The sequence below is a fragment of the Nannobrachium achirus genome (genome assembly GCF_963921795.1).
Source record: "Nannobrachium achirus genome assembly, chromosome: 15".
NCBI classification, from domain to species: Eukaryota; Metazoa; Chordata; class Actinopteri; order Myctophiformes; family Myctophidae; genus Nannobrachium; species Nannobrachium achirus.
Window position 1 is genome coordinate 18,247,076 of NC_137822.1, and position 15,815 is coordinate 18,262,890.

Sequence of the window (15,815 nt, forward strand, 5' to 3'; positions counted from 1 at the left end):
CATATAACATTGAATGACAGACAAATAGAACACAGTACTATGCAGTAGATATGTAAAGAAAAAAGAAAACAGTAGGTCTATACAATCAGTAAGTACAGTATATACAATATATACAAGGAAGGGGCAGGTAACAGTAAGTCTAAACAATCAGTATGTATATACAAGGAAGGGGCAGGGAGGGTAGGGTTGGGCTAGGTTTTTTACCAGTTGCGAACGGCTGCTGCCTGTAAGTGGTTTTTCAGGGCATTTTTAAAGGATGCTAGTGATCCACACGCCTTCGGTAAGGCATTCCACATTTTTGTGGTGTAGCAGAAGAACGAGTTTGGCTTCTCAAAATAAGCCAGGAAATCAGTCAATCTGACCCTAGATCTGTACTTGGAGGCATTAAAAACACTGGTTGCATAACTTGCATCTTTCCAGACCAGTTTCAGGCTTTTATTTGTGTAAGCTCCAAGAAGTTGCCTGCCTCCACACAGCATATCTGATGCGTTTTTGTCACGCAGGAGTCTAAAACGAGGTTGTTTCTTACACTAAAGACGCATTTTTTGGTGAAATTACGTTTTTACGCGAGTGATTTCTCTTTTTTGGCCGTGTACGATAGTTTCATGTCAAATACGATAATTCTGAGCCTCCGGTACGATAATTCAACATTTCCCATCTGGTAACACTGCTGGGTTATTGCATGGATGAAATAGACTCTCTCTCTCTCTCTCCCCCCCCCTCCCTCCTCCCTCACTCTCTCCCTCCTCCCTCTCACCCCATCTCTCTGGTTCTCTGTCATCGGGGATCTCCATATATGGGTGTGCAACATCAGCCACAACAGATGCCATACCATTGCTTAACAATGCAGATTTGCGCTGACATCAGGCTTGCCAAGTCCATTATTTGGGCATACCCAGACACATGTGCGTGCACACACACACACACACACACACACACACACACACACACACACACACACACACACACACACACACACACACACACACACACACCCCTTGAACTTTATATAGTAGATCAACTGCATCAAATGTATCCCCAACAACATCAGTAGATTCTCTACTATGCACCTTTGAGATGTCTTGCCATGGCTAAAGTGCAGCCTCTCGCTGAATATTCCCTCTGTGCCACAGGCCGTACGGTTGGAGACTGGATGGTCGGAACGTGTGCGCTACATGGTGGTAGTCTATACCAGCGGGCGCCAAGACACAGAGGAAAGCATTCTACTAGGGATGGACTTCACTGATAAGGACAGGTAGCTTAAAGGCTAATTTAATAGAGCACACTGCAGTCTGAGATTCTCTTATTTTTTAACAAAAAGGTCATGGTTTGATCTTTATCGTTCTCAGTAAAAGCTGCTCTATTGGGATGGTGTTGCCACTGTGGAGTGATGCCAACATACATTTAGATGGAGATGGGTGAGTGTCAATTTATGTCAATATTCTCTCTCCCATACTGTAGGTTACAGTCCATAACCGACTTGGTTGTAGAAAACACAGCAGTGGTTCCATTTAAACCTTTTAGCCCGAGACCCTCAGACAGACTTAACCACTTTGACTTTCAACATTTTTCAAAGGCAACAACATTAGCACTAACACTTACTATGCATCCCTTGTCTATAATTCAGTATTAACTCATGGGATGCCCACGAGGTGTCTACACGCCAATCTCTTTGATGTCGCTGGAGGCCCACAACGTTTTGACGTGTTTACTGTATTTACAGTATTAACTTTAAATCTCACCGTTAGGTTGGGGCTACGCATGGATGTAGCCCATTAGCCGCTAGTCGCTTCGAGTCGACTCTGAGAGCATCGCACGGCCGTTTTTCTCCATATACTCCAATGCATTTCCCCATCTTTAACGCCCTTTATCTCTGATGTTTGTTTTATGGCTAAAACTGTTACACAACAACATCCTGTCTGCGCTCATGTGACCAAGTGACGTCATGACGCATGCATTGACGCAGCAGGGCCGGATTCAATACAATAGTGGTGGGCCTGGGCAGCGAGAGGGGATAAATGGGGCTCAATCCAGGGGCACCCGATGTGTTAATATGCTTATTACACTGTATAATTATAGCTATAAAATCAAACAATCATAATACCTTATCGACTTATAAGGTCAATTATTATACTGCTTGACACTTTTTGTGTTTTTACCCTTCAGGCCTTGTGGTGTTGTTACTATGTACAGTATATAGCAATACAATTGTTTTGTATTTTTTAAATAAATATTTGAAACTTAGGTCAGGCTTTAGAAGGCATTTTTAGAATTGGCCTTAGGTCTAAATGGGTTAAAATTATCATAGTTGTAATGCATTATCAACTAGAAGCAGTGGCCTCCTAGTGGTGCTACAATTGGCCAATGTGAAAAGGATGCCATGTCTTATTCAGCCTTTCACTGCAATCTGAGATGAGCTGGTAACAGATGGACAGACATTATAACAGTGTTATAAGCCGCCTAAAATGCTTTTATACTTGACTTATACACTAAGTCACTCCAAAATGTGTTATAATGGGTTGTGATTATTGTTATAAAGTATTATGAGTATTTATGACTTGTACTATAATTACACAGTCTTATAAGTAGGTTATAATAATGCATTTGGCTTTGTTCTATAGGAACACAATTGGCTCGTGTTAGGGGGAGGGAAGCTGAGCAGGAAAGGTGATATTTGTCACGGCATTCTCTCCTAAGCAACTGTCGGCAAGGAGTGGTGGGAGGGAGGAGTCGGAAAAAGGGTCTACGTCCTCCTTGTGGGCAAGGAAGTTATTTTAGAAGGAAAGGAAACACGTGACGCCGGGGGTGCACCATGGCCGGCCACGACGCTCACTATGGGTGCCAAAACTCGCACCGGAAGTGCGATGAAATCATAGACTGTATAAAAGATATGGACAAAGCGAAGCCATTGGTTTCTATGCAGCGCAAATGACACAATATGGGTCCTTGGCATGGATGTTGCCATCATAGATTGTAAAGGCACCAGAGGATGCTATTGGCTGCCAACGGTCACTGGCAACCGCAGAGATACATGGGAGAATGTGGTCGGAGCCTCCCGAAATACAACACACGAAGAAGAACACAGCCGGCTGGTATTAGTTTAGTTGGCCACACCCCCCGCAACTTTATCATAAATTTTAACATAAATGGGACCTTATTTTCACAAAACGCATATAATCGTGATTGAAAGGCAATTTTTAACTAGCGATAGGAACCATAAAGTATTTATGAAAATGTTAATTAAGGTTAGAAAACGAAAGGGGAAAATGAATGGGGTCCAATGGAGAACAATTCTTTTTGCGATCGGCCGGGGGGGAAAACAGCGCAACTAGCGGCCAATCATAGGAAGTTTTAGTTCCGTATTGGAGTCATTTTAAATCGGCGGAACTACTGTATGCCCCTGGATGAAATACATGGCAGAGAATGGAGCCGGCTAGATCAGCTCATGAACAAACACTATTTATGAACGACTGAGACCTTTGTCATATAATCGGTTCAGGAATATAAAGGAAGACATATCACAGGTATTTTTTACAATCACTTGCTTTTCGATGTGCACTGTACATCATTTTATTGAGGATCTAAACTGTGGCAGGTATCACGAGATCTGGTTGCCATACGGGAAACGGTGGACAGTCTTGCGATACTTGGCACGTTCAGAAACATACTTTGTACTTTTTAGATACCTATACAAGTTTACACAGTGTGCACATCGAAAATCAGCAGAAATAATTGTGTGACATGTCTTCTGTTATTTTCCAGAAGCGATACCTTTACAAAGGTCTCAGTTATTAACAAATACTGTTTGTTCATGAGCTGGTCCACGAGCTTCCGTTGACTCCAATGCATTCCACCGAACTTCCCAGCTGCAGTTTAGCAGCCATGGTGCGACGAATCTGCCGGTTGGAATTACTTGATAGCGAAAATTATGTCGGTGTCCCATCCTCTATCCTTGCTTTTGGGGGCTCCTCACTGGTAGGTGAATTATTGGCAGGCATTGACACTAAGGGTTGCCCACCTGCCCCTGGCAGGTAAATAAAACTTTCAGGCAGGTAGAGTTTGCTTTCAGGTTGCCTGACAGGGCAAGAGCCCGTTTGATAGGGGACGCAACAATCTATAAACACAACACAAGATATCTGTCTGAACACCTGAACGTGGCCAGAGCGCTCTGTGGAATGAAAAATAAGAGCACTATTGACCTATGTGTGTGAACTGTGAACCCATAGTCATATTCATACCTATGTTATTTGGCTTGACAATGTAGGTATGAAATTCTTTATTGCACCAGAAAGTAAAAGAAAAAAAGCGTTACATTGAACAGTAATTCAAATTTCCACCCTGAGTGATTATATTATGGATGATTTACCTTACGGGCAAGTGGGCATGACCTTTGGCGCAAATACAACATACCTGTACTTGCCCAATGGGCAAGTGCCTCTGAGACCTTAGTGTCAACCCCTGCAGTAGGACAACACACAAGTACAACAGCAGTGACAACACACAAATGTGTTTGGAGAGGTATCAATTGACATAACGACTAAATTAGGGAGAAAAAAAAGGTAAAAAGCAGCTCTCTGCCTCTTGAGTTTTACTGACCTCCGGTGACTGAGTTACTTGCAGTCAATTTGACTCTAACGGGTGTCAGCTGAGTTCTTGCTGACCTGTTAAAGTGGTCCCTCTGTGTGTGTGTATGGGAAGAATATTCCACTGGTCTGTGTCCTGAATGGTGTCCGTGTGAACCAGCGGCGCACGCAGCCTGTGTTTGTGTTCCTAGTACTACACCACTACTGTCTCTCTGTACGGACTCACCCTCATCTCCCGTCTCCCCCTTTTTGTCTCCAGAGGATTCAGCGTAAACACGGCAGGACGGACGCATGTCTTCAAGCCTGTGTCTGTGCAGGCCATGTGGTGAGTCGCTTACTTCCCAGTGTGTAGCTCACAGGTCATCGTTGTGGGATTGTTGGATATTAAAGGTGGTGTAAGTGATATGTTGTGGTGTTAAATAGCTCTGTTTTCTGATAGCAATCATTGCTATAGGGTGTTTGTTCAGTAATGGGGGTCCCCCTGTCTCAGAAAATATATTTTAAGGTCAGGATGCCAACTGTATCCAGTCAGGAAAGATGTAATACAAGATACAGGACAAACAGGTGAAATTGAAAGTGATGAAACTAACAAAAAGAGAATTGGAACTGAAACACTATAAACTATAAAAACACTTTAAAGTTGAAGCTCTGTCTTGATTGGATACAATTGGTATTCCAACCTGAAAATGTATTTTTGTTTACTAAAGAGCTGGATAGATGGGGGGACACCTGTTACTGAACAAACACTCTACAGCAGGGTTCTTCAACAGGGGGTCCGGGACCCCTAGGGGGTCCTCAGAGTTACCACAGGGGGTCAAAAGAGCAGACCAAGTACAGAGTGAGAGGTCGAGTTTATCAGGCCTAAGTATTGACGACTCAAGTGGTTAAATATCTGAAAACACAAATTGACATAAATCCAAAATACACTGATGATTGTGCTGTCAAACGATGAAACTTTATGGAATCTATGAACAGGTTGTGGGGGTCCCTGCTTCATCTCTCTCTCAACTAAGGGGTCCTTGGCCTGAAAAGGTTGAAGACCCCTGGTCTACAGCAATGATTACTATCAGAACATATAGAGCTTTAATCTTTTAACAAAGAACTTTTTTACAGCAACATTACAGACACTGTACCTTAAATTGCCTTTAAGCAGCGTTGTTTCTTAATATGACAGTTAAAACAGTAAAATGTTTTGTCCATCTCAAATCGGTTTTCTCCTGCAGTAATTATAATGGAGTGAAACCACCTACCTATGTGTCGAATCCTACACTAAAATCCTCAGACTGAGTTTGAAAATGTTTTACTTTAACCTGACTTCCCCAGATGGTGGCAGCAGTGCTTATGCCTGCATAACGCTCTGCTTTTACCATCTGGGCTCACTCGAGGAGACCCGATGTAAGGGGCGGGCCATTTTTTCAAATTCTGCAGCAGGTGATGTGGCCGTCTCTATCACAGTCTGGGAGTGCCAACTCCAACCACTCACATTGGCCTGTCTGCAATGACGTTACACCCAGAATCCGCCTCCTGGGTTTCCACGTGGTCTGCAATCAGACTCTATTGGCTCAGAGCCGCTCAGAGCCCGCCCGTAGCTGCCGCTGATTGGTCCGGCCCGGGACTTTATGAGTGTTATCAACTCTCTTCGAGTGAGCCCAGATGGTAAAAGCAGAGCGTTATGCAGGCATAAGCACTGCTGCCACCATCTGGCGAAAGTCAGGTTAGTTTTACTTTGTTACACTGACGATTTTGTGTACGTACTGTATGTTCTGGGTCCAATCCACACTCATTTATGAGACAACAGTACATACAGTATTTATTAGTGCTTAATACATTTCTTTGAATAATACAAGATATACTTAGTTGACCGGATTCCCAATCTATTCCCAAAGTGCTAAGCCCCCTCCTGTGTTCCCTCTACACTAAATATCTCCACCGAAAAAAGCTACAAGCAAGCTCATAACGCTTTGAAACGCGCAGAATGTTCTCCCCGCGTTTAAGAATTTGGGTTTAAAGGTGATGATACACCATGCATTTAAAAAGTATTTATGTCATATTGTTTATGTCCCAAAAACGTTTTTCAAAAGGTTTGAGGCTAAATTACCACTCCTGAATAGAGAGCCTCTCTCATTTTTGAATGGCTCTCAGAGCATTTCCCCCCCAAAAAAAAATCTTTTTGAATTAAAAAAAAAAAAAAAAGTTTTTTGAAAAAAAAAAAGTTTTTTATTTTTTTATTTTTTATGATGACGTCAGAATCGGCAGATGACGTCACAATCGGCAGCAAATCTGGATAGCCTGTTTTGAGAACCCGTGGGATACTTTTAACCTTCGCCTTCTCAAAACCAGAGAAAGACACAACGGTCAGAAATGGGACTTTGTGAGGATAGAAGGTGCTAGTGGGACCCCAAAAAGGTTTTAAAATAGGAAAAGTGAAATTTCATGGTGTATCACCTTTAAGTTGTCTTCCAAAACAACAATTTGATGGTCCAGTGGGCTTCTCACCTGCCAAGCTGCTTCCATGCTTTCTGCAAATGGAAGACACAGAACAGACAGCCACCTGCTGTGTAATAAACAGATACAGTTTGACCCAATGTAAGCACTGTTTAAAACACAACCTATTAGCCTTTTAATTATTGTGTGGCGGCAGTCTCTTCGTTAGAATTTAGACTTAATTTGTCCCCAAGGGGAAATTCATTTCCACAGCACTGTACAGGCAACAGTTCATACACCGGAACACAATAACAGTGATCTCAATGATGTCATACAATGACAGACAGCAGTACACACTTAGGTCTGTTCAGCTGCCTTTGGTGTTTCATATTTAGATGTGCCTGTCCATTATGTTCTTATTATGAGTGACCTTTAGAAACACCCATGTTCACTAATGTGCCATATGTACTGTATGTCTGTGAGGCAGGCTCCATGACCCTTATATGGGACTTGAAATAGAGCTCTTTCCCTGGGGCTCCCTGGGGCTCGGACATTGGTTTGCTTAGCCTGCAAACCTCTGAGAGGGTCTAGCGAGACTCATCAGATCAGATGCTTAGCCTTATCCAGTCGCTTGTGACTTTGGATCGTGGTTCGTGTTCTGACCAGCCCAACCGATACACTGAGTTATATAGCAATTTCGACGTGTGGCGTCTCCTAGCAACCTCTCCTTATACGGTCATTGCCATTGTACGTAGGGCTGTCACGATTATGACATTTTACATGACGATTAATTTTCTCTCAAATAATTGCGATTAACGATTTAATTGTGTTTTTGTCATTGACAATTACATTTCTGTTTGGCTTTTAGGCTTTGAAGTTGCACATGGCAGATACGACACATAACCTAAATATACAAAGAAATGACTGGCATATTTGACAACTTTATGCTTAAAAGAGAACATTGATAGTGGAAATAGCAGATCTACAAGCTCGCGACGCGTTGTGAGCTTGTAGATCTGCTATTTCCACTATTTTTTACATGTTTGAACATTATATAAACATTTTTCAACATGTTAACGATTATGACGATTATCACAAAATAATTGCGATTATGTCAAATAATTGCGATTAGACGATTATGTAATTATTGTGACAGCCCTAATTGTACGTGTTATGACTTCGGCCCGGCAACGCATGCTGTCTATGACGCTAGTCTCATGTGACATGCCGTCTATGACGACAGTCCCTATGACACAAGGGATTATCTCCATATATCTCTATATATAGGGTTCTCAAGGATCTCCATGTATAAGCCAAAATGCCTATCGTTGAGCTCCTGTAGTTACCTTGAAGAGATGTAACTCCAATTACACATATCTTAAAATAGTTGCTCTGTTGATAAAATAATTTATAATTCAAAATTCTCTCCATTGACTGTCTTAATTCACTCTTTTAGCAAACAAATAAATGCAAACAAAGCAGATTCTGACAATGTATTTTGTCAGTGGCGAGTCTGTTATGTTAAAAGTGTGACTTATTGAGGGCTACACCTTGCAATGTAAGTCAAAGAGGAGACTTTGAGATGACCAATTGCTAACCAATGGATTAACTATTGGCAATATATTACCAATATTTGGAATTACAAAATGGCAGCCTCTTCTTGCCATGGCTGCTGAGCCTTTGCTCTTTCTTTGTCCAACAGGTCTGCTCTACAGATCCTTCATAAGGTCTGTGAGGTGTCGCGCAGGTACAACTACTTCCCAGGGGGAATGGCTCTCACCTGGATGGGCTTCTATGAGAGCTGCGTCACATCTGAGCAGAGCTGCGTCAACGAGTGGAACGCTATGACTGATCTGGAGACCACGCGGCCAGACTCGCCAGCCTTATTTTCGGATCGGTAAAGACCTGCGCTTCTTGTAATTGAAATGTGATGCATATGTATTGTGTATAATGGGAAGACAAGCACATTGTCATTATTCTGTGGATCAACAGCGATGTTTTGATTGCTTGTGCACAGGCCGACCGAGCGCGAGAGAACAGAATGTCTGATCAGAACCAAACTACGCAGTATCATGACGTTCCAAGACCTAGAGAATGTCACCTCTAAAGAGGTACAGCATGCATCAGTTCTTGTTAAATTTGTATTTTTTTAGCATATCTGCTGTATATTAGGGCATTCACCAAATATTAGAATATTCAAATATCAAAGTCACTATTCGACGTTGTTCACCGAAGTCGAATATTCGCTTTTTTTTTTCTTTTTTTTTTGCTTACATAACATTTGACAGTTTGGACAGTCCTGTCGAATATTCGACTATTCGAATACTTTGAGGTCGAATAATTTGAATACTAAAAATCACTATTCGTGAATGCCCTTCTGTATATAAGATATCCATCCATCTGTACTGTTTGTTGTTGGAGCCTGGGTTTTGCAGTTACAAGCTCTCTTACAAGCTTTTTACATGTTCTCTTGACTAGATCCGTACCGAGCTGGAGCAACACATGAGCTGTAACCTCACTGAATACAAGGAGTTCATAGATAATGAGATGCTGCTGATCCTGGGTCAGATGGACAAGCCCACGCTTGTATTTGACCACCTGTACCTGGTGAGAAGATTTGTTTTGTTCATTATTCTTCCCTCTCCATTTTGAGCTTCTTAATCTTCTCACATTGCATTCTCCTCCACGTCACTTTTACTTAGTTGCGTGCCACTAAGTAGGTTCGTGATGTTATGTGTTGTGAGCATGTACTGTAGATCTGTTATTTTCAGCACTTTCAGACACCAGTGTGTGCATCTAACGCATGCTGTTAATTTATCATAGCAAACATGGTCAATTTGACCATAATCAATTTGTGTCTCCACTCTCCACACCTCCCCAGGGGTCTGAATGGAATGCCTCCAACTTAGAAGAATTGCGGGACTGTGGGTGAGAATATATAATGCAAAAACAAAAATGTTCTTATGTAGGTCTAAATGAATACTATATTTTCGAATATGTCTATACCTGCTATGATGTAAATTATATTTATGTAAAGGTGGTGTAAGTGGTGTTTTGTAGCTTTAGATTCAAATTTACCATTCCGCAGTCATTGCCTTCATTTCAGCCAATCAGAAGAGAAAACTTACAGTATATAGAATAAACAAGTGAAATTGGAAGTGAGAGAACGGAAAGCTTTAACTTTTTAACATTACACTTTTTGTTTTAACCAAACGATATCTCTTAGAGCACCTTTAACTTTCCATACTAGATGAATTAGTGTTTGATATCTGTTTCCGTTCTCCTTTGATTAGATATTATTACTCAACAAGCCATGACTGTGATGCATTGGTGCCATTTTATCATTCTATATGGATTATATTAAGTAGAAAGATGCAAATGGAAATTGGAAGTGTGGTTGCTGTGACGCGAATTTCGCAAATTAATTTCATCTTACCATTTTCCCCATTCAAGTCAATGGGGAAAATGAATTCACTAATAAATTAATGGCCATATATGGAAATCTCTGTGTCAGTCCTTGTCCCTTTTATGCCCATATATGGAGATCCCTGATGTCATCAATTAGGCCTAACCTATAGAATAGGGCTAAATCAGAAATTAGCCTACAAAACAAATATGTTGCTACATACTGTACATGTACTGTAAGCCCCTCCCAAACAGCAAAATGTGTTCCCGGACTGAATGGGTTAAGCCCAAATATGGACATACTTCGATTTGACATATGGCCCAAGTGCATGCCACCAAAACTGTCGGAGGAGTAGCGCTGCAAAAGAGGGGACGATGGTAGATCGAATAAAGTTGGAAGTACTATAGTCTAATTATCCAATTTCATTAACCCATTAAGAACTGGCAGTAATCCTTTTCATTCTAGATTTTTAACACTTTAACCATTTCTTATGCTTTAGCTATAAAAAAAATAGCAGATATACAAGCTCACAGCGTAGCACCGAGTAGATGTATAAATCCACACTATTCACAAAAGGCAGCATGGGAGGAGTGACAAGTGAGTTTTTGTTGTGTTTCCAGCGTGGGTTACATCCTCAACGTCACCAGGGAGATTGACAACTTCTTTCCAGGAATGTTCTCCTACCACAACATCCGGGTGTATGATGAGGAGACCACTGACCTGCTGGCCCACTGGAATGACACCTATAACTTTATAGTCAAAGCCAAGTGAGAATCACAAATGTATAAAAACAATGACTGCGTACGACAGGGTTCCCCAATAGGCGGCCCGCGGGCCATTTGCGGCCCGCGGGGGGCTACTGTCTGGCCCACACCTACCCCAGTAATAATGGTGGTATAAGAGCAGCAACAACACTTGTATATCGTCGTTGTCGGCTGGAAATCTTGTATCTCCAAATTTGTACGTTCTTTCGCAAATCATAAAAGGCCGTCGCACAAAAGTAGTGAAAACAGCAGATCTACAAGCACACAACGCCTCGCGGTAAATAATTAAAAAAATTATAAATTCAAAACGAACCGTTTTGGACATACAAGATTTTCACCCGACAACGACGATATCTGAACTGTCGCTGGAGTAGCAGGAACGCCGCCGTCGCCCCCTGCAATGTTGTGGCCCCTGGCTTGGTACCCTAGACATAAATCGGCCCTTGGGGAAAACTAATTGGGGAACCCTGGCGTACGACATACTGCACAGCCTAATCCTCCAGTGTTTTTAGACTTTATACATTTGACCAAATGGACTCTTCCGGGGGCTAATCTCGCAAACTGCTAGACCGATCAGGGGCATTTTCCACATTGTTTTATACTTTTTGAAATATTTAACTAACATTTTATAACTGAAGTCAGTGGCATTGGATCAGTTGAAGCCTTGTCCATATATGGCAAAGTCTTGCTATACAGTACATTTCCGACGCTATTATTAAATCCCATCTTGTTTATTTTTTGATTCCTATCAATTGAATGGGTTCCATTTGAAAAATATATCTGGTGCTATTAATATACTACTATTAATACACATATTAATTATATGCTAAGATTTGAATGTATTATTTATTTTACTTGCTTCACAGGAAGAACCACGCCAAATGCCTGGTCCATTGTAAGATGGGGGTGAGCCGTTCTGCCTCTACAGTTATTGCTTATGCTATGAAGGAGTACGGCTGGTCTTTGGAGAAAGCGTGCAATTTTGTCAAGCAGAAAAGAAGTATAGCTCAGCCCAACGTTGGCTTCATGAGACAGCTGGCAGAATACGAGGGCATCCTGGATGCCAGGTGAGAAATTCTATGGATTTAATAAGCTCAGCTTCACCTACACTGCCTACAGCCTCATTTTGTCATACAGACTTAACCCATTAATAAGCTCAGCTTCACCTACAGCCTCATTTTGTCATACAGACTTGACCCATTAAAGGGATATTCCGTGAACACCCTGGACAGATTTTAATTAGCTTGATTCAATATTTAGATATTTGATATTCATTTTATCAGACACTCATTGTAACTTCTAACTCCATTTTTAACCATGATAGATTAATCAAAAACACCCTTCTTTTTTCTGGTGACTTATACTACCCTGGCCGTATTTTTTATTTGTAATAATCTTTTGGGAAAATGAAAAAAAAACAGAAGAGCATCTGTGTCATTTTAGTCGTTATCCTTGGCAATAGCAGATATGCAGTGTGAGCTTGCACATCTGAGAGATTACAGACAAGGTGTTCAAGAAATAGCAGATCTACAAACTCACTAATTTGCTTTGTAGCAAGTTGTGAGCCTCTAGATCAGATATTTTCACTATTCATCACACAAAAATGTTTTCTTGTCTGCTTATAATAATCTTAATTGTTCCACAGTAATCAGCGGCACAACAAGTTGTGGAGACCTGAAGCACACGAGGATGCGTCAGAAGAGGCCTCTGCTCAGTGTACTGGCGGGGAGGAGACCCCAGTGCTGAGGGCCTCCTCCCAGGGGGAGGAGGAAGCCTGGGGTGGCTGCGGGGCCTCTCCCTGCAGGGGTCTGGGTCTGGAGGTGGAGCCCCCAGACCCCCTCAACTACAACTACTATTTCAGACGGTTGTCAGACTCAGCTCTGGACAGTGAGCCCTCCACTCCGGTGCGAGGCCCCCCTCTGCTGGGCATGGAGAGGGTGTTTATTGAAATTGAGGACGTGGAGAGAGATGCTCTGTTGGAGGACGAAGGCTTCCCCATGGCCCATTTGGTTCTGCCTGGAGCAGGCACAGCGGCCCAGACCTGTGGCCGCCTCGACCCCCTGGAGGACATGAGACTGAGGCTGGAATTCAGCACTCTGGAAGAAGAGGATGAGGAGGAGGCGAAGAAAGAGGAAGAGGAGATGGCAGCACTGGCCCAAACGCCAGGAAATGCTGACAGCAAGAAGGAAGAAGAGAAGGAGGAAAGCCGATTGGGTTTGGCGAACCTCAATACTAACAACAGCAACCGCCTTGCTGCCAAGCGCAGCTGCCCTGCTGCCTTCGACGTGAGTTGGGCAAATACAGTACTTATGTATGTAATATAACATGCCACCAGTAAGGGTGTGTTAATTTTTGAACGGTGCTCCTGGAAGAGGAGCTATAGCGCCTACATCTGGCTTTGTCCGGTCAGAGCCCAATGGGAAAACGCATCCAAAAATGTAAATGCTTAAGTAAATTGAAGCGCGGCCTTAGATTTTTGGCCTACATCCTGGCACAAACAGCTCAACGTTTTTCCCCAGGGGGGAAAACGTGTTCGAAAATATCTGCAACAAAGTTTGTTTTACACCAGAGTCCCATTGGCCAAGCTTTGCAGAACACGTTGTGATTGGCTAGTGACTGTGGGACGCTTGATGAAATTAACTCATATAAATAGCACCCCTCACTGTAAAGGTGTAAGGTGAGGTGTTAAAAAGTATCCGGGCACCATGTCCCGCCTCATCCCAAGTTTGCTAAATTTAGCAGGACACTTAATGACATTAGCTCATAAATAAATCGGTCTTAGATATGGCCTACATCCTTTCACAATTTGTTGTCCGGTCGAAAACTGAGGGGGAAAACGCGTTCTAAAATGTCAGGGCTCAAAGTTTCTTGTATGCCGTTGACCAGGCTTCACAGGATGCATTGTGATTGGTTAGTGGGATGCTTGATGAAATGAACTCATAAAAAGCACCCTTAACCTCAAGATAGGTGTACAAAACATCCAATCCCCAAACATATCCAGGCCAGATGTAGGCTCTGAAACCTGGCTTACATCTGGCCTACATTCTGAAACAAATGACTCAATGTTTGTTGTACGTCCAATCACGATTGAGGATAGCAATTTCATCACTACTATGACTATCACTTCAAACTAAGATAGGTCTATTGTCTCCATGCCATTGCTGCTGTCTTTGTACTTTTATGTTTACATTTGTGTTGCTGGCTTTTTAGAATTTGAGAAATTCTCTTCTTCACAGTTCTGTGTGCTGAGAACGGGTTCTCTATGGGCTACAAAATATCCAGCCTATGTAAATAACTGCATTTTGACAGTTGTACGTAGACTGTCAGTACGTTTACAGCACAAGCTCTTGTCACACAAAGCACACTGTTGATATCTGCAATGTTAGCCTTTAACTCACTGTTGTCACCTGTCAGTAGTTTGTCCTAATGACATCGTGACTGACCACGTCTTCTCTCTCTCTTCCTTTCCTCGGTTTAGGACAGTGCTAGCACAGGAAACCCATTCAAGGTGAAGCCCTCCTACCAGTCCTGTAAAGACTGCCTACGTCTAACACAAGGGCGGCGCTGTGACCGCCCGGCAGGAGGCCGCACCCATCGCCTTAACCCCACCCGCCACTGCACAGTCCCCTCCATATCCATCGATCCGCCTGGCACCCATTTTGCTCCGGCCCAGATTCTGTCCTCTGCGCCAGCTCAGGCCCCCGCCGGGTCTGCTGTCCAGCCCTGCAGTCGTCTTTGCCGCTGTGAGACCTGCGCCCCGGGCGTTCTCCCTGCCCCTGTCGCTTGCCTGGAGGCCTATCGTCAGAGGGCAGTGTCGCCCATGAGCTGCGAGGAGCTCGCTCATGACCGCTGCTCACTGGAGACGGAAGACATGGACGAGCCACAAGGGGACGAGGAGAACGAGTGTGCGCTGAGGAAGGGCAGGGAGAGCAGTGCGGGAGCCTTCACAGAGCTTACCCTCCTGAATCTCAACCTGGAAGGAGAGAGGCCAACAGCGTTGGCCACTGCTGAAGGAGTACATTTACCAACTGGGCCAGAGATCACACCCCCTGGTGGCGAAGAAGAGCTCCAGCAACAGGCGTTGGCTCAGCTGCAGATGCCAGCACTGAGGTTAGGACTTGGTCTGGGATTGGTCCGACAGAGGGCAGAGGAGCTGGAGAGGCTCTCAGGTTTAGCCAGGGATGGTCAGGTCCCTGTAGACCCCCTGCCTTAACAGATGAGGTCTGACCATGGCTGGCATGGAAGCAGGGATGGAGGTGGAGGGTGATATAGCATGGCACTACGAGACCAACACCCACTGACTCACCTAGCACTATACGTAGGTACAGCTATGGACCTCCAGATGACTGCAACTGTGGTGTCACACTTTCACACCTTGTCTGTAACCTTTAGTCCCGTATCGTCACTGCAAATCTCTACTCTTGCCAGGCAGGAGTACCAGGCAGAAGCACCCATGAGATTCAGACCTAAGTGAATCTGGATAGCCTGAGCGTCAGGCACTTGTGGCTTAAACACTGTATAGTAGTTCTCTTGAGAGCCCTCAGTTCTTCCACTGAGGGCATCTTCTTACCTATCAGACCTGGTTGATGTCTAACAGATCTGTCTTGAGCCACCTGCTTCCACACCTGAAGGCTCCTC

At 43.4% G+C, this 15,815-nt stretch overlaps 1 protein-coding gene across 1 annotated transcript in view; it reads left to right on the top strand.

Moving 5' to 3' along the window:
* The window catches only part of ssh1b (slingshot protein phosphatase 1b), a gene marked incomplete at both ends in the record, with an annotated part of 41,310 nt that extends 25,920 nt beyond the window's left edge, over window positions 1-15,390 (top strand). Inside the window, 11 exons of the mRNA XM_080743449.1 lie at window positions 1,134-1,255; window positions 1,350-1,418; window positions 4,843-4,908; window positions 8,710-8,904; window positions 9,025-9,118; window positions 9,486-9,614; window positions 9,889-9,935; window positions 11,034-11,180; window positions 12,044-12,244; window positions 12,823-13,462; window positions 14,656-15,390. Coding sequence (XP_080599575.1) covers window positions 1,134-1,255; window positions 1,350-1,418; window positions 4,843-4,908; window positions 8,710-8,904; window positions 9,025-9,118; window positions 9,486-9,614; window positions 9,889-9,935; window positions 11,034-11,180; window positions 12,044-12,244; window positions 12,823-13,462; window positions 14,656-15,390 — 2,445 coding nt within the window. The remainder of the gene's footprint in view (window positions 1-1,133; window positions 1,256-1,349; window positions 1,419-4,842; window positions 4,909-8,709; window positions 8,905-9,024; window positions 9,119-9,485; window positions 9,615-9,888; window positions 9,936-11,033; window positions 11,181-12,043; window positions 12,245-12,822; window positions 13,463-14,655) is intronic.
* Between the last annotated feature and the right edge of the window lie 425 nt (window positions 15,391-15,815).